Source organism: Syngnathus acus, chromosome 19 (genome assembly GCF_901709675.1).
Source record: "Syngnathus acus chromosome 19, fSynAcu1.2, whole genome shotgun sequence".
NCBI lineage: Eukaryota > Metazoa > Chordata > Actinopteri > Syngnathiformes > Syngnathidae > Syngnathus > Syngnathus acus.
In genome coordinates, this window is record NC_051103.1 from 5,384,698 (window position 1) to 5,403,434 (window position 18,737).

Sequence of the window (18,737 nt, forward strand, 5' to 3'; positions counted from 1 at the left end):
ACAAATCTTGTTATGCTTTGAATGTCACTGTTAAAATTGTTTTGTAACATGTACGCGACCTCGGCCAAGTAGAAAGTAAGTAGAAAATTTACAAATAAAAATATATTATAAATATAATAAATAAATAATATATATAAAATGTATAAAATATAAAATTATACACCTTTTTTTGTATGGTTTTTTTTTCAAGATTAAAAGGAAAATAAATCATTTCTGACTAGATGAAGTTAAATTGAAATTATTGTTGCTATAGTTGTCAGGTCCCATTGAACCTTACTTAATGCGCTCAAGTCATTGAAAGTTGGCTAGTTGGCTTTATGGATTCATTTTTTCAATCAGTTTTTGAATCGGTCATATTTGTCATTAAAAAATGAGCAAACCGATAAAATACGAGACGCTTGCTTGTTGTCTTTTGACATCTAACCAATGCAAACATGCTCGAGTCACATCGATCTGGATCTGTCAACTGTCCAACCATGACGAAAAGCAAGAAGCAACTGTTTGCAAATGAACATTGCATTCCTAGATATTCATCTTTCGTCGAGCAGATCTTATTTTTTTTATGTGCGTAGAGGTTCAGCATGGGCTAAACAAAAGAATCCGATTTGGGGAATACAACCAAAAGCTAATGAAGCTTTCAAATTACTGGCAATGGGATTCGAAAACCAGTTCTTTGAGAAAATCCCCATTGAGGATTGTTTTCCAGCCTAAACACTCTTTTTATTAATTCCTACTGACGCCACATACGGGAAAGTTTTGGTTTTGGGCCTGCCAGGTAGTTGCCATAACCTGGAGCCTTTTCAATACGAATAAAAAAACTTTCACCATTAAAAATTGTTTACGGATTTCATTGCATTTTATTTTATAATTTGCGGTCCGCACACAAATGATTGATAAGTTTTTGGGAGGTTTTGAGATGATTGACTGATAAAGTGCACAGTTAGAATAATTTACAGCGTATCCTGACACAACTAGATTTGATGTCGTTTGCAATCACAGGAGAAAGGCACAGAATTGAACCAGGAAGACAAAAAAAGCAGCAGGTGCAAGGGGGCTGCCTCCAGCCGTGGTGGAAATCGTTCTGTCGTGGAGAGCCTGTGCGGGCCGGAACACGTCACTGAAGCCGATCCGGTTTGGGAACATCGTCAGCTGGAGGCAAATAGTGAGCTACTGTCAATACCATGCGGTCTAGTTTCTTAAAAAAGTCAACATGACTAATAAATATATTTTTATTATTATTTATTTATTTTTTAATCAGCAAAATTTATTTAGTTAAATATATATATTTTAAATTTTTTAATCAGCAAAATGTATTAAATTAAAAAAATATTTTGGGAATTTCTGAATCAGGAAAATCTGCTTTTTTTGTTCCGTCACATGCAATCCTGATAGTGATCAAAGCCAGTACTCGAACGCAATGTTTCGACTCATACTGATCAATATCATGTTGACGTACAACATCAGTCACAAGACAGGAGGAGCTGATTCGAATCGACAGTTCCACTATGCCGGTACATATTTTTGTCATCGAGTCAGCATACAAAGAAAACCAGGTATTCACACCCTTCATGACTACCTTACCATGCTGCGATCCAACTTGATTGAGTTTTTGAAGACGGTCCAAACCACGGCTTCGTTGCATGAGGGCGTGGTTAAAGAGCCATTGTAGCGGTAGTAGGAGGTGAGGTCCACATCGCTGAGTAGCTCACCCAAAGACATCTCCTTCGTGACCTCCACCCGTGAACCTGTTGTCCAGCAAAAACGTTTTTGGCTAATCTTAGGGAAATGCAAAGAGTCTGCAGTCCAGGGTACAATTTGGCAGTGGCGGAGCTAGAAGGGGGGGGGCTGCAGGGGCTTGGACCTCCCTGATAATTAACTTTGGGGAATATTTGGATTTTTTTTCCACTGAAATTGATGTCAACACATGAGGCTAGCTTCAGAAACCAAAGTTCCATGAGAGATGGGGTGGAAAATGGAAGAGTTGATCAAATGGGACGCTATGCAAATAGCGGGCGCTAATAAAGACATACACACCGATGCTTTGTATCTCTGCCAGATAACCGATCAATGTTTTCCAGGTAGCAGTCGTCGACGCATCAGTGGAGTCATGAGAGTCGTCAGACGACTAAACGGAAAAATGTTGCTTTCGTGAAAGAATGATTTGATTCTGTTCACACCCAATCGGTGCTGAAATAGTTTTACTTACATCGTCATGTTGCTCTGCAGCACCACTACTTTTTGAACTCGCTGCGGCCTAGAAAGGATTGACAGAATTTATGTTGATGTCAGCAAATGCCACACCCTGCCTCTAATGGGTCAATTATCAACTGGAAATATTCCATGATCGTTACCTCAATGAAGAATCCCAACACTGCCAGGCCAGTCGTAGTGTTAACCGCCTCTTCTAGAGTTAAATCTTTTCGCTTGTTTACTATGTGCACCTGAAAGAAAGTGTTTTGACATCTCAGAAAGCAATAAATGGCAGTTCATGATGTGATTTCCAAGCACCTCCATAGGGAATCGTTTGGAATCGATCGTGTGCTCGGAGCCTTTGGAGTCGTTCGATAAGGAACCCCAGTGGAAGTGGAACTGGATTGTGGAGTAGACGTGACCCAGGCCGCCCCCGGACACTTCCATCGCACCCTCATTGAGTACAAACTTGACTGTAAACACATATAGTCAGAATATTTGTTTTGTTTTACATACCGTACTTTTTTTTTTTCAAATAAAATGATTTTATTCTCAATTTTTAAAAATACTTTTTATTTTAAATGTTGAAAAAAGTGCTTTGATTTTTTTTTTCTCTAACCTCCATTTTCGAAATTGATTCAGATTATTTTGAAAATTTTGAAAATTAAGAAAAAAAAAATTATAATACACATGGAAGCACATTAAGGTTGCAGTCAAGTCTTCCATTAAATTAAGAGTAACATTTTCAAATACCGAAGATGTCGCGCAACTGAAAAAAACCACCTCATTTAAATATATATTAACGATGCTTACATAAATCGTAAATTATACATTACGCTCTAGATAATGGTTTTACATTAAACCATCATCACAAGTGTCATTTTCCAACCTGTATGGCCTGTATTTGTGATGTACTTGATGACATGTTTGTCGTCAAACTGTGTGAAAGCAAAGCCGTCAAGGTGCTCGTCCTTCACGGCTTTCGTCGTCTCGATGTTGACTGGCGATTGGTGCTCGCCGTCGCAGTGCGAGTCCGGCAGAAGGTACCACTTGGTAGGATTGAACTCTATGGAGGCGGCGGCGACAAAACACCATTTTGCAATCGACAAACACGAAATATAAGGATGGCTTTGACGACGGCTTACCACATTCCTCATCATAGCACCATTGATGACCTAAAGACGGAGAAAGCCAGTGTGATGATCCAATTTCACTTAACTGTTTAGTCAATGAAATGATTTTTTAAATTATTTATTAATTCATTTCACTTATAAATTAAATCATTTATTATTATTCATGTAATTTCTTTTTATTCAATTATTTGGCAGATGTATGCACTTTATGCATCAAAATAATAGCTTTGTGTTCAACCATTAATTATTATCAATTTCATTTATAAATTACATTTTTTTTATTTATTTTTTTATTAAAGCCAGTGTGATGATCCAATTTCACTGAATTGTTTAGTAAATGAAATGATAAATTTTTTCTATTAATCAATTAATTTCACTTGTAAATTAAATTATGTATTATTATTAATTAATTATTAATGTCATTTCTCTTTATTCAATGATTTGGCAGATGTATGCACTTTATGCATCAAAATAATAGCTTTGTGTTCAACCATTAATTATTATCAATTTCATTTATAAATTACATTTTTTTTATTTATTTTTTTATTAAAGCCAGTGTGATGATCCAATTTCACTGAATTGTTTAGTAAATGAAATGATAAATTTTTTCTATTAATCAATTAATTTCACTTGTAAATTAAATTATGTATTATTATTAATTAATTATTAATGTCATTTCTCTTTATTCAATGATTTGGCAGATGTATGCACTTTATGCATCAAAATAATAGCTTTGTGTTCAACCATTAATTATTATGAATTAATTAATTTCATTTATAAATTAAATGATTTTTTTATTATTAATGTCATATCTATTTATTCAATTATTTAGCAGATGTATGCACTTTTACGCATCAAAATAATAGATTTGTGTTCAACCAAGCAGGGCCGCAAATACAAAATATGAGCGACAACTCACTGGGAGGGAGAAGAGCCGCAGGAGAAGAAAACACTTGGCGTCCATTCAGGCTTTGCACTGGTCGGTACACATTGGTGAGGCCCGTCTTGAAAGGGAATTGTTGGAGCTGAATGGAGAATGCGGGCCAAGGGGGTGCAAAAGCTGTTACTGTCAATTGACTTAAGTGACTTTGGGTTTACACCATGTTCAGCTCACTAAAGTCTATTCTACATCTTGATTTACAAAGCTTCCGTTTGTCTCGGTCTTCAGCTGTTTACAGAATACAGACAAGGTCACACTACCCTAACCCTCGTCGGCGCCCCCATACACGTGCGATGGAGCCGTCACGATCGGATGATGACAAGGATTGCGTTTGGCACTGCTTTAAACAAATATGATCTTGATGAGGGTTTTCTTTGTCTAGTCATCCTCACGTGGATGATCTAGAGATAATTGCATTTGTCAAAGTATTTGTCACATTAAGAGTGACGTTAAATCGGCACATGTACTGTGTGTTTACACAGATTAAATTATTTAAAATACACAAACTACAAAGAGGACCGGGCAGTTGAGAGGAGGGAGGCAGTCTCAACTATAATACAATAAGACCCCACCCCGCCAAACCCATCATGAACCAAACTCACCGTAAATTCTATAGGCAGCCGTCCTCCACTCAATGATCATAAAAGGGACAAAAAAGGATGCTGATAGAACTTGTAAAATGCAATAAAAAGCTCATCTTTCAATTTGCACGTGCTGTGTTTATTTTTTTAGCACGATTTATTAAAAAAAAAATCTTGGATTTAAATTTCACACTGTGTCAGCGGCCTGATTAAACATGTAAGTCAGGATTTTTTTTTTTAAATGTCTAGATAAAGGGGGAAATTCCCACAGAGGTCAAAAGTTTCTTGCAGTTGTTGGGGAGAAAAAAAATAAAAAATCTGTCATTGAAGAGGCCTCTGACTTCTGTCAACACTCAAATTTTGCTGTCAATGAGAAACCTGAAGCGAGTGAGTGAGAGTGAATTATTAGGAGCAACTTTTCTTGACTCACCAATATTCTGTGCACCTTGATGGGCTCCTGAAATACCGTCCAGGCTACCACTTCGTTACAGGAGGGCGTGGTCAGCGAGCCCATGTAGCGAAAGTATTTGCTGCGGTCCACGTCCCCGATGAGGTCGTTTATGGAGATGGCATGTCTCACGTTGACTTCTGTGTCTGTGGTGAAAGGTGAACAATTTTTGTGTGTGTTAAAATACAATGTGAAACGGCGCCGCTGGGCAAATTTTTGTAGATAACATGCTTTTTTTTTATTTTGCATTACTGCTTCTTAACAAAAGATCACTTTTGTACCTGTGTTGTTCAGAAGATAAGAAGTCAAGGCACTCCAAGGACTTGACAAATTTACATCTTCAGTCTCCTAGGAGGGGGACAGCCGTCATTAAATTTAGCGAGCCCCAATTTTTCTCTTCATCTGCACTCACACTGATGAAGAAGCCAAGGACGGCGATGCCGGCTTGATCTTCAAGAGCCTGCGCCACTGACAGACCTTTCTTCAGACTCACAATGTGCATCTGGAAGTTGTTTGGTGACATTTTTATCCGAGGTGTGACTCTCACCCAAGTCACGCGAGCATCCATCAGAATTTTTTTTTTCCCATGCCAAACGTACCTCCATGGGGTATCTGTGTCCGTCCACGGTGTGTTCCGACCCGGGATGGTGCTCCGTGTTGCCCCAGTGGAAATGGAGCTGGAGCGTGGAATACGTACCGTTCAGTCCACCTCCGCTCACTTCGACCTCGTTTTCATTCAAGATGAATTTGGCTTAGCAAAAAAAAATAATAATAATAAGCAAGACACAGATGATCATTGCAGGGTCAAATAGAAATGATTTGTATTGTACCGGTGTGTCCATTATTTATAAAGGCCCTGAAGCTATTCTGAGACGAGAAGTTGACAAAAGAGAAGCTGAGGAGGTTTTCGTCCTTCTCAACGTGGCTGGTTTGTATGTCGACGGGGGACTGCCTTTGACCCCCGCAGAAGGAGCCGTTCAGGTCAGGCCAGTGGCTGGGTGTGTGTTCTGTTCAAAGGGGGGAGGTCGTCGAAAAGCGTTGCCCCCCCGGTTTTTAATCACACAAATGGCCGCTTACTCACCGCAGCCTGTGTAGCACCACGTACTCGCAGCAACTGGGGGGGGGAAGATATTCTGTTTAATTCATGTTAAAAATGCACCGATACTACGACATCGATACCACTTCAACAGATGTCTTCCGGTGTAGGACCCCGAAAATATTCATTTAACAATGCGTTCAGTTCTCGAAATGTCTCGTCGATGGATTTCACTCACCGTTATTTATGAGCACATTCAGGCACAGCACAATAAAAGAGAAACGCATCTTAACAAAGAAAGACAGAGAGAAAAATGTTAATAAGTCAACTCAATAAACATCACATGATATTTATTTCACAGATCAGGCACGTAATATAATAATATAAATACGAGGTGCGTCTTACCTTATCAATCAGGCCTTAAAAGTCACGAGGGTTAAAATATACTGCATATAAATATTCTCGTTAACACTAAAACGCCAAGCCAAATCCTAATGGAAAAAGTGTCGCAATCCAGTTTGTAATATAGAGCAGGAGGGATTTTGAAGGGAGGGGTCACTGTGTACAATGACAACATTTAATTTGGATAGGGGAGACAGGAAACATGACCAAGCTTTTTTTTTTTCATTGCGTTCTTGTCGTCAGATCTTTGCTTGCATAATAAATTACAACTTTTTTTTATTTGCAGCGCATCAACAGATTCCAATTACAACTCACTTTGGTGATCCGCAAAATGACAACAAAACTTTTTTTTAAAGGACAATAAAAGGATTTGATAGCCTCCGCTTCCTTTGAGGTAAGCACGTGTAAACAAGCGTGAAATCCCGCTAAATCCAAGTATTATCGTCCATCGGACCATATACAAACAACTCTTAAGGTTCTTTTGTAAACTGACATTAGAGAATCAAAATAATACTCTCGGGATTATCCGCAGGCCCAACAACATCATTTCAGAAAAGGGCATCTGATTATTACAAAAGGCTGAAAAAGTGCTGAGTGGGTGTTTTTTTATTTTTTAAGAATTCAAATGTATTGATATATTTCATCAATTAAATCTCCATTCTTGGGTTACATAAAGCAACATTGTCCAAATGTAGTCCTCGTCGGTATGTTCCCAAAAGACAAAGATTCATTTCGAGCGGAGTAATTTGTTGCCGCCCGTTCATACTCGAGGACAAGTGAGGTCAAAGGACCGACTCAACAGGTTCGGACGGCCTGTGTGGCATGTGAACTTGGAGACAAAGACAAAACAAACAAAGATTTATCGTCAGACAAAAAAAACAGTCAATTTATAAACTGCCAAATTTTGCATAATTATGAATTTGCATCATTTAATCACTAAAACTTCATTTTCTAACTGCTAATAATAATTTGTACTTTCCGTGCCATTCATCCATCAAGTAAGGTAGACGCGGTTGACTGAAACTCAAACAAATCGCAAACAAACTAATTAAGACGTCACATTTCCTGGCTCATTAAAATTTTCTCAATGTTTCATATGCATGGTTTTCATACAACAGGTCCATCTGGATTGTTTGCGTAATCCTGAAAACTTGATACCAATGAGACATGATTTGTGTAAAATTCAACACCAGCTCTTGCGGATTATTTCAATTTTTTAAGTCCACAATTAGTCAAAAATGTTTGTGGGAGAATTGTGCCTTGAGATTTTTTATTTTTTTTTGCCTAGGATCTGCGAAAATGTGATCAGATGTACAGAAATAGGGCGTTGTGCACCAACATTCTAATGACTCATCGTTAATGGTGAAGATTTACTTAATGGTGAGGATTAACATCCAACTCTGTGCCAGTTTTTTTTATGTGGCAGCAAGCTGGATAGGACAAACCGGTTGGGGGAAGAAAAAAAAAAATGTGCTTGTTGGAAACTTTTATTGCCTGGGAAAAAACGAAATCAACGAAGCAAATTCTGCTGGTTCATTGTTCTCGTCTCCGCAATATTTTGGTTTAACTATTTTTATTATGACATTTTTATTATTTCCCGGCTTTTGTTTATACAAGCACCAAAACTTGTTTCATTCACCAACATTAGATTCTCACGCAGAGAAACCTTGGTTCTAAATTGACCATTATTGTTTGCTAACACTCGCTAGATCAATCATGTCGCTCCATGTGTATACAAAGACACTTTGTAAATGACATTTTATTGTAAAACATTAAAACAGTGAAAGTAAAAAAAAATCCTTTCCTCAAATAGCGTGACTCTTATCGACAACATAAAGTGACAACAAATAGTACAAAGTCAGCATCAAATGTGAATTAGCCTCCACCCGTGTTAAATATGTACATTTTCCAGTTGTAAACTATAAATATAGTTTGGCATTTGAAAATAAAAACATTGCACTTAAAAAAAAAAACAGTACTGTATTCGATAATGTAACAATATTGATAGCTTCTAGTGAGTAACAAAAAAATGTTGGCAGGCAGTTGGCATGGCAACCGTTAAAGTATTTTTGGGACACGCCCCCCCTCCTCAAGAAGATGGTGTGAATGAATCTGTGTAAAAAAAAAATAATAATTATAAAAAAAAGTGTGATAAGTAGTAGCGTGAATAATATCGGAACGTACCTCTCAGGTTTGGGGGGGGCCGAGGGGGTTTGAATGTGCCGCCTTGCGCCAAAGTATCCACAATCCAGCTTAGTGCGCTGGAGCAATACTCCATCTGTGGGAGAAAAATATTCGTAAACACGACTGATCAATAATTTTCGAATTGCATTTTTTTGTACCTCAGTCTCTAAAGTCCTGAGTCTGTGGTCAAAGTCTCTGCCCTCAGTCAGATATTTCATCACACCGTCCACCCTGCAAAAAAACGACATTTTATTCCCAACGTAAATTCTACTCGGACTGAAATGGCTCACTTGGTCGCCATGCGCTTGAGTCTCTCCGAGTCGCTGCTCTTTTGGATTTTGCTCTGAGTGCTTAAGAATTCTTCCTTTTGGATGGTTTCCCACGTCATGATTCGGTTTGCCGTCTTGCCTTTGAGTTGCAACACTGCCGAGACGCAAACAAGTTCAGCCCTTGTGCCGACATTGATGGACGGGAAAAAAAAACAAAATAAAAAACACAGACCGAAGTGGTGGATCTTGACAGACGAGACCTTGCGGATATTCCTTTTGATGAAGAGGTTGATGTGAGAGAGGAAGATGAAGGGCGGGGCCAGCGAGGGGCGCGCGTGGTACTGGACGATGAGGTTGTAGCGTTGGAACTTCCAGTAGATGTCGCTGTTGGCTTGCACCTCATTGAAAGTGTAACTGCAAAAACAAAACATAGGAGTGATGAGAAAAAAAAAAAATGGAGGAGGGGTGCTGAGACGTCTACCTGAACATGGCAATGAGAAGATTGATAAGCAGGATGTTGGTGACCAGCAGGTAAACAACCAGCAGGATTACCACCAGCCAGTTACTGTTCGTAATCCGACACGGTTCTGCACCGGCGTCAATCAGCGTCACGTTTCTGGTGCACGCCATGTCCCAATCCTTCCCCACTGGGAAGATTAAAAGCGGTCAGAGAGAATTGCAAAAAAAAAAAATGGTCGCCATCGTGCATCGCTACCATCCATTTCCTCCACGGGGATCTGTCCAAATATGTGCAAGTACGGCCTGTAGAAAACCCGGCGGAAAATACGATCGGGTCGGGGGTCGTAGGAGTACAGCAAAGCCTGATTGGCGACGCCGTAAGCCATCTGCCACACCCCCAGGAAGAAGAGGAAGAAGAAGACATCCTTCATCTAAAATACAAAAAAAAAAAAAATCTCCTTTGGTACCTTCTTGAGGTGTTTCGTCAATTTTTATTCTTACCATCTTTCCCACTATGATGATTTTGGGTCCTAGCTGCTTGTGAATGGCAAAGATGTGAATGAGGCGGAGTGTGAACACCATGTAATCCACACACAGAACATCTCTGCCGAATTCGTAAGACCAGTTGAACATCCTACAAGACAAATATTTTTTTTAAAGTCAGCCATTGTTTGCTCAGACTGTCATGTTAGCGTGTCACGAATGTGATTTTAACAATCACGGGTACAAATTGTACTGAACTAATGACCTGGAGTTGGCTTGTCTTTATCCTTAATTAAAAATCACACCCATTCGAAAGATGTCAAGCCTAGCAACGTCAAGGCCGCCAAAAACTGGTGCGGCGGGAAAACTAGCAAAAGTGACGTTAGCGCATTAGTGGAGAGGATCTCTATGGTGACTACTTAAAACCATAATAGGTGACACTCCGTGAAATATTCCAAGAATGTCAATCGTGCGCCTCGGTAAGGTTGAACATTGAATTTGCAACGTGTGGATGATCCACTAACCTGCAAATTAAGCCGATGATGAACAGTACAATGGCGGTGAGGTCACATTTGTTCCAAACATCCTGAATGTACACTCGGAGTCTCTGGCGCAAAGTCTTCGTCCCTAAAAAGAAGGTCTTGGCAAAGAAAGACATTCGTTAAAGTCATTGCAAAACTTGGTGGTGATGGGGGGGGGGGGTAAAATTACCTCTCGTATCTCCTCACACACCATGGTGAAGACCCAGAAATAAAGCACCAGCTCAGTTATGGCGGGACCCGTGGGGGGCGGCGGTTTGAAATCCACCAGCAGCACGTAGGCGAAAAGCAGCAGAAAGAGGAAGTACATGAGGACGTTGCCCAAAAAGGAGGTGACTGGCGCGAACCAGAACTGACGCCATCTGGACACGACGAACGGCCGTTCGGGAGGTTTCGGGGCGAGAGGTCGGCCTGAACGAAAATTCCAATGAGGATTTTCGACATTTTTTTACGAAACGGGGGTGACTCACCTCTGATGGTGGCAGTTCTGGGAGTGTAGATTCCTTGGGAGTCTGCTTCACTTGAGGTGGAAGCAAAATATGATTTCAGTTTTGTGGACGCCATTAAAGATGAAATGGAAATTTGCTCCGAGTTGATTACATGTGCTTAATGTCAGAGAAGGAGAAGACGGTGGTGCCGTAGAGGCTGTTGTCTCGGCCCACGGCGTCCTCGCTGGGATTGACATTTTTCTCCTGCGGGTTCTCCTCCTGTGACCTGCAAGGTGGAAAGAACACCCCGATATATATATCACAAGTCACGGAGATTGTTCACGAGAATGCCAAGTTACCTGAAGGAGATCAAGTTGGTGTAGCAAAGGACGGGGCAGAAGAAGGTGAGCAAGAGTTTCCACACTTCTGTGTTCCTCTTCATGTCACCCCACCAAATTTGGGACAACAGAGACTGTGGAAAGAGGAAAAAGAATCCGTTCGTTAAGTGCTAAGAGATCTGCCCGTGCGCTGGTGGAAACAAAGCGAGTCACCTGGACTCCATCGTGGCTGAAGAAAAGACGCGCGTCCGCACTCATGCCCATTTGGAGGCAAGTGGTCCCGCACCACACGGGCGATTTGCGAATCAGTAAAGTGAAGGAACGACTTTCGTTGCTACGGTAACAAGAACTGAAGACATCTGAAATTCCGGAAATAAATAATAAAATATGAAATAACCACACAAAGTGACGCTATTCGGCTTGAGCTCGATATTGCTAAATGTTATGATGTTTCGGCTTTTACCATGTGCAAGATTCTCAAATTTCTGGGCCATCTCTTTCATCGACAGTTTGGTTTCCGTCTCAGTTTCCAGTTTGGAAAGTTCTCTTAGAATCTTGCAGCCGCTCAATGCACTCAGTACGGACTCTCCTGTCTGGAAAGAAGAAATAGAAAATGTTTTGTTCATTAAACGAGTCCATCTTCTATCTGGAAAGCTACCATCTCCCAGAAGAAAGTGGCCATCTCGCTGCGGTTCTGGAGGACGGCCCAGATGAAGAGCGAAGCCCAGGGGAAGAGGCAACGCTTCTCCCGATACAAACAGTCGCCACGCAGGAGCTTACTGGCGCGCTGGAAAGACAACAAACCGGTTGGATATGTTCAATAAAGAGAGATCATATAAAAAAATGTTGATAATCTCAACCCTCTCCCACATTGAAATTAATAGAAACACATACATGCAAAGGTTTTTAGATTTGTAGGTGTTTTATATTTATATTATTTATAGTTATAGTAGACATACTATATCTACTATAACGATAAATAATAATAATATAAAATTACCTATATCTGCCATAGGTCATGCAAATATTAAAATAATATAATATAGTACATATAGCCATGCTGCAGGGCAAAAATACACGTACACGTACGGCACTGGACTGAAACCATGTAAATTGATGGTGGAATGATTCTTTGAATTGCTCGATCGCCATCTCGTGGTTAAAGATCTGAACGACATGCTGAAACCGCTATAATACAATACGATGTATTAAATGTTTATATTATTTATAGTTGTAGTAGATGTAGTTAATGTAAATCATAAAACGAATCATAAAATATACAATAATAAAATGAATAATAATCATGATCACTGTCATTATTCTTCTTATTATAATTGTGGTTATTATTTTTATTGTTAATTTCATTCATTATTAATTTTATGATTTATAATAACTACATCTACTACAACTAATATAAACATTTCATATATTGTATTGTATTCTATTATAGCGGTTTAAGCATGTCATTCAGACTTTAACCACAAGACGGCGATAGAGCAATGCAAAACATCATTCCACCATCAATTTACATGGTTTCAGTCCAGTACAGTACGTGAATTTTTGCCCCGCAGCAATGCTATATTATATTATATTATAGTTTTAAATTTATATTCATCAATATATTTTTATTTATTGTTATATTTATAATAGTTTAAGCAATTTAAAACATCCGCCCACCATCAATTCACATGATGCAGTGTCTCACGTGTATGTGTATATTTGCCTCGCAACGTGGCTCTTGAGAAAGTGACTGCTATTTTACTCACAAATTGACTTAGACCGCAGCGGGTTTTCAATCATGCAAACTGATCGTCTTACTGTAAAACCCCAATAAATAAATGAATGAATAAATAAATAATTACCCTCATCGCTCTCCTCTTGGATGTGATTTGGTCCAAATCCAATGGAGCATAATAAAATGGCTGGCAGACGTCACCCATTAACAATTCTAGCACTCTTGACACCTATGGAGAAAAGGAAACATAACAAAATAAATAATAAAGATTGGCACACATTTCAAATGTTCCAGAATGGTTACAAAAAAAAAAAAAATTCACCTCAAAAAGACTGAGCTCAGACACTGGTCCACTGTGAATATTCTTAGCTGCACTTTTGCCGGGAGTCTCCTGCAGGGGCGACGGCGTACCAAGTCTTTCCAGCAAGCGGCGCTGGAGAAGCTGGTAGAGAAGTGTCCCGTCAGCCACTGATCTGTAGAGGCTCTCCAACCGGCCGTAGGTCAGGTAGTCCAGGATGTTGAGGCCATTCTCGGTGAAGAGGCGCACAAACTGAGGCTTGTCGTTGACCAGGGCGTCTGTCATGGAGTCTTCCAGGTCTTCGTACTGGTTGAGGTCATTTTACAATTTGGGATGTGACATTTCTGACTCTGTGTCGTTTCTACTCACCCTCCACTGGATGTCTCCATTGAAGAGTTCACTTTTCGCAATGTCGACCCTGTTCCACGTGACGGCCAGTTTCAGCTCTTCATTGTACGGGCTGTGGTCGACCGACACCCGCTGTTTAGACGCTGGGAAGTGGTACGGTGTTTAAAATTAGGCTGCCACCTGAAACGTGTCTTTAATGTGGATTGGATATTTGGACTCTACCTCCCACCAGAGCTTTGAGCAACACTGTGTCAAAGTCGTTGGGGCCCTCCTGCTCTCCGTGGTAGATGGTGATCAGGTCTTTGTTTTGGTAGATGCTCAGAGCCTGGAGAAGTCCACAAAGAAGTGTTGAACAAAGTGTTTGTTGTTTCAAGAGCAGCAGTGTCTAGTGGATGGTGTCGCACATGAGGAAAAAAATTGAAGGGGCTATTGTAGCAAGGGATATCTTGTGAGCGTTTATGCCCTCTGCAAATTACTTGGCAACGTTCCATGTCTGTTATGAAATATCCTGTCTGTGCTGCGATGGAATTTTGAGCCCAGCGGCATTAAAAGAAAGGTCAACCCAAACTCAGAGGTTCATCTATTGTAGGGTACAACTGGGGGTGGAAAAACGTTGGCGCTCATGGAACGAATTTTGAAAGCAGACACAGGTAAAATCATTCATTTGAATCATACCATAATAATTAATTAATTCAAATAAATTGATTTTTGAAATAAAATCATAATACCAATTATTTAATCAAATATTTGCCCACTTACTGCTGGGCCTTCCTGCTTGCTGCTTATAAAAAAAAAAAAATCATTTTGAAAGCAGACACAGGTCAAATGAATTTGAATCATACCATAATAATTAATTAATTCAAATAAATTGATTTTTAAAATAAAATCATAATACTAATTATTTAATAGAATAATAATATTTGCCCACTTACTGCTGGGCCTTCCTGCTTGCTGCTTATAAAAAAAAAAAAGAAAAAGAAAAAAGAAAAACAATAACAACACAGGTGTGAATAGAGGTGTTGCACTTACACGCTCAACAAGTTTGTCCGTCTCCACTTCGGAGGGAAAATATTTGCGAACCCGTTCTGCCACTCTGTCTTTCAGATCCACACTGGGCCCGGCCTCACTGTCACCCTCGCCGGAAGACGGGACGACCGGCGCTAACGATAAATTCTTCACGATGTCACTCAGGAAGTCGGCCGTGCCTCCTGAGCCCGCTAGCACCAACCAGGGCATGGAGCTCTTCAGAGAGAGATCAATTCTCTGGTAACAAAGGAAATAGGGACATGTTTCTTCAGGGCGTGTTGTTTTTTTTGTAGCCTTCACAAAAAAAAAAAAAAAACCAGAATGACCCAATACGGTTTTACCTCGAGTAGAGTTGCATCTCCTGAGACCAGCATGCAAAGAACTGGGATGTCGATACTGCCGCTGCCTAAAATAAATAAATAAAACGGGACAGAAGGAATATTCTTATTATCATTATAAGTCTATGTGTAAGAATATTAGTGCTGAGGATTTAAAAAAAAAAGTCTACACACCCCTGTTCAAATGTTTTTGTGTTGTAATGAGAAAAAAAGTATTTCAAAACTTTTCCCCCCAAAAAATGACTGTCTTTGCAAAAGTGTGCACACCCTCTTATTACTGTGGATGTGTTCTTCAAAAAAAACCATTCAAAATTGTCCAAAATGCTATGATTTATGATCAATGCAGACATTTCTTTTTGTCAGGCAAGAGTTAAAGCAGTTTAGGCATTTGGTTCATTTCTGTTGTTGCACTGCTCTTGACTTGACGTGTCAAAAGCATGCTCGGGCATGCAAAGGCTGCCAGGATCATCACATACCTTCAGTTCAGGAGTCAACACAATAAATTCAGCATAACACATTACGGGGTAGTAAAGCGTGATTCATTAGGGAGTAAGATCCGTGCTTTCTTTGAATTCCGGTTGGATACTTGTAAAAGTACTTGCAAGAATAACAACAAAGGGGGGGACGGACAATGGAGGCAGCTGACCTTCGCATTGAATGTATAAAAAATAATAATAATAATTCAGCCACACAATGGGCTCTATTGAAAACAAAAGCAGTTACCCCAAATGCCCGTGCGCTGGTGGGAGATGTAGTCCTCCAGTTTGGCCCTGAATCCCGTCTCGCCACCTCTACGTCCCACGCTGCCGTCATCCACCAGCAGGAAAGCCTGATAATTGTTATCCAGGCAGCACGAGTCCCGGGTTATGTTGTGGACATAATACTTGGCAGGAAAACTGCCCTGCAAGAAGAAGAATCAAGGGAAAGGTTCGTGGCAGGTGTTCTTTCAGTAAAGGTCAAGAAACTCTGTTTTGGAGATTCCGAGATAGATGGACAGAAGTATTGGGACATCTGCAGAACTAAACTTGGCTTCTAAATCCAATTGGGTGAGAGCGGGTGGACAACCTGTTCATTGACCAGCTGCTGGCGGTTGTGGACGAGGCCCCAGGGAGCGACGCCCAGAGCCACCACCTTATTGAGGGAGAGCGACGACGCTGCGGTGGCGTGATCCCTCACCGCCTCGCCGACGCACCTGCCGACACCTTCGCGCAGGCCCGCCGTAAAGATCCAAGCTCCTGAAAAGCCGCAAGAAATGTTGATTGGTCACTAGGAAGAAAAGCAGCAATCAAAAGAAACCGCGTTATTATTTTCGCTTTGATCCGAGGTCTTCCGAGAGGAAAGCTGGTAGAAATGACCTCAGATGGCGGGAGAACAGCGTGTGCCACCTGCATTTGGCAAACTAGTCAGGAAGAAAAGCCCATTGTCGTTCCAAATTTAACTTCACACCCTCAAGGAGGCCCTGGCTTTATTGGCATGGGCTTTTTTGTTTCCAAGTGCATAAACACTTTTCACATGCTCTTGGGAAAGGTCAGAGCGATGAGTCATCGATGTGATTGTTGTGGCCCGTCGTTTGATGTTTTTACCTGTGCTTTGGGAGGCTTTAACCAGACCCTGCCTGAGGACCTCCCGGACCCACGTCTTCACCTTCGTCCTGCCTTCGCCACCCACGACGGACACCACCAAGTTCGGAGCGGGCAGACCCCAGTGGGCGGTCATCAGGGTGTAGACCATAGACGGCGGTGTGTCCCACGACAAGCGCAAAAACTAGTACCCGTACAAATAAAATAATTCATGTTAAGTGCCGCGGAGTAATAGGATCGGTCAGAACCAAAGAAAAACACCCACGTAGCTGTGCCGCTTGCTGGCGCCTGCAAACTGTAACTCTCCGAAGGCATCCGTTGGGTATTCGGAGGAATGCTGGGCGCTGTCCCAGTGATTGACAATGGCCGTGCTGAAAAAGTCGCCGAGAGCCACGGAGGCATGTGTATCTCTTGTCCCCCCGCACTGGCACAAGCCGCCATTACTAAGAGAAATGGAGGAATTCAAGTCAATACAAGAGCATGAGACATCAATATATGAATGTCATAGTACCTGAAAGAATCTTCCACAAAGGTGGTGCAAATTCTTTTCTTGAAGATTTTGGGGATCCAGCTCTGGAAAATAGATTCAAGGTCACTTCAAATTAAATTCTGAGCTTGATGGAGATGGAAAATCTAATCATGGCACGTTGTTAGTTCATAAAAAATAGCTGCTGTTACACTAGTGAGGCATGCAGGATTTAAACACTCGACTGTGACTTATGACAAGGTGCTGCAGTTTGCCCCAGTGTGTGTATGTGAAGAGAGTGTGAAGACTTGAGATGGGTGAATGTTAAAAGGATTATAAATTGCAAAATACACTTATTTTTTTGCTCCAGTCACAAATAGAATATAAATATGTCAACATAAGTGGCTATTTCTACACAGGCTGTAATGTATAAAACTGTACATTTACATTCATACTGTTTATATTTATACTAAAACTATACTTATAAAGTGAGGTATGTTGCTATTACCGTAGTAGAAGAGACAAATAATAGATTGATTTTACATAATGCATAACTTACAAGTACATAATTTATCTATTATTCAAATAAAAAATTACTTTTTTTGCTCAAGGAAAAAGTATTTAATAATTGTGCGAAGAAGGCTGCGTTTCATTTTTTGTTTCAGAAAGTACGACCACGTGATACCAAAACACGACAGCTGAGCAAATAGAAATGGGACGCGGCCATTGTGATAACTCATTCCGGTACTGTACTGTTCTTTGATGTTCGAGAAACACGGCGGAAAGTTTTTCGCCGAGTTTAACGTGTCGTCCATTCAAAACTGGACTTTGTCTCATGTTTTGCTTCTTAAAAAGAAACCCCCAGACAGCGTTGAAAGCAGGTGACAGGTTAAAGTGACAACACAACACTATTGTTTCGTGTAAATTCCGATAGCCGCTATTGTTAAGCTAGCTTTTGACACTATCGGATGCTAACTTCACCCGCGTTACGCGATAAACGCAAAATTGTCATTTGGAAGAGTCTTGGCCAAACGCCAACGTCTTCCAGAAATATTTATCAAATTCCCTCGCGTTTGATAAGGAAGACGCAAACGTGCAATGCTTGAATGGGCGCTAACACGGACGCGCACGACGCGTCATTGTGACTCATTCAATATCTGTAAACTTTCACAACTGCTAGTTCCTCCAAAACTTTTTTTTCCGCCCTCACCTGGTCCTTTTCAGATTTGTTGTTTTTGTCTCCGCCGTCTGCGACGTCTCCAGTGTCTCTCATGCTTTCTTTTTTTCCCCTCTGATTCAGAGGAAGATGTCAGGAAAAAACATGAACTGTGGATTTTTTTTAACCATAATTGACTGACTATTTCCCCTTCCGATTTGATCACAGTTTCTCAGTCCGTGCAGACGAAGCAAGGAAGGTGCAGAGCAAGAAAAGCGCCCAGGTAAGGGTGTGGTTGGAGGAGGCAAATACTGTCTGAACCTCCCACAACCACACAAATGTCACACTTGATTCTTGGGG

The 18,737-nt window shown here is 40.6% G+C and overlaps 2 protein-coding genes across 3 annotated transcripts; both read right to left on the minus strand.

The window, feature by feature from the left end:
* Window positions 1–563: 563 nt before the first annotated feature.
* On the minus strand, window positions 564–6,847 carry LOC119138796 (carbonic anhydrase 4-like). Of its 2 annotated transcripts, XM_037279156.1 has the most exons (17): window positions 6,734–6,847; window positions 6,567–6,615; window positions 6,374–6,406; window positions 6,123–6,299; window positions 5,892–6,043; window positions 5,705–5,794; window positions 5,574–5,640; window positions 5,275–5,438; window positions 4,243–4,348; window positions 3,336–3,365; window positions 3,080–3,256; window positions 2,509–2,663; window positions 2,352–2,441; window positions 2,207–2,254; window positions 2,035–2,125; window positions 1,582–1,745; window positions 564–1,149 (listed from the first exon to the last, which is right to left on the minus strand). In XM_037279156.1, exons 2-17 carry the CDS (start codon window positions 6,613–6,615, stop codon window positions 994–996), a joined length of 1,749 nt encoding a protein of 582 aa, XP_037135051.1. In that variant the 5' UTR covers window positions 6,734–6,847; the 3' UTR covers window positions 564–993. The 2 variants fall into 2 exon arrangements, with proteins under 2 accessions (XP_037135051.1, XP_037135052.1); XM_037279157.1 differs by having other exon boundaries at window positions 2,035–2,127; window positions 2,206–2,254; window positions 6,374–6,615; window positions 6,734–6,831.
* Window positions 6,848–8,470: 1,623 nt separating this feature from the next.
* On the minus strand, window positions 8,471–18,621 carry LOC119138784 (transient receptor potential cation channel subfamily M member 4-like). The gene is made up of 28 exons (XM_037279108.1): window positions 18,432–18,621; window positions 17,267–17,328; window positions 17,021–17,198; window positions 16,759–16,939; window positions 16,241–16,410; window positions 15,899–16,076; window positions 15,179–15,243; window positions 14,841–15,074; window positions 14,034–14,136; window positions 13,833–13,954; window positions 13,488–13,769; window positions 13,293–13,394; window positions 12,089–12,217; window positions 11,894–12,023; window positions 11,644–11,789; window positions 11,452–11,564; window positions 11,265–11,378; window positions 11,135–11,184; window positions 10,837–11,075; window positions 10,650–10,765; window positions 10,144–10,276; window positions 9,899–10,073; window positions 9,665–9,830; window positions 9,416–9,597; window positions 9,205–9,337; window positions 9,073–9,145; window positions 8,915–9,008; window positions 8,471–8,842 (listed from the first exon to the last, which is right to left on the minus strand). The coding sequence occupies exons 1-28, from the start codon at window positions 18,492–18,494 to the stop codon at window positions 8,820–8,822; spliced, it is 3,756 nt and encodes a 1,251-aa protein (XP_037135003.1). The 5' UTR covers window positions 18,495–18,621; the 3' UTR covers window positions 8,471–8,819.
* Window positions 18,622–18,737: the final 116 nt, after the last annotated feature.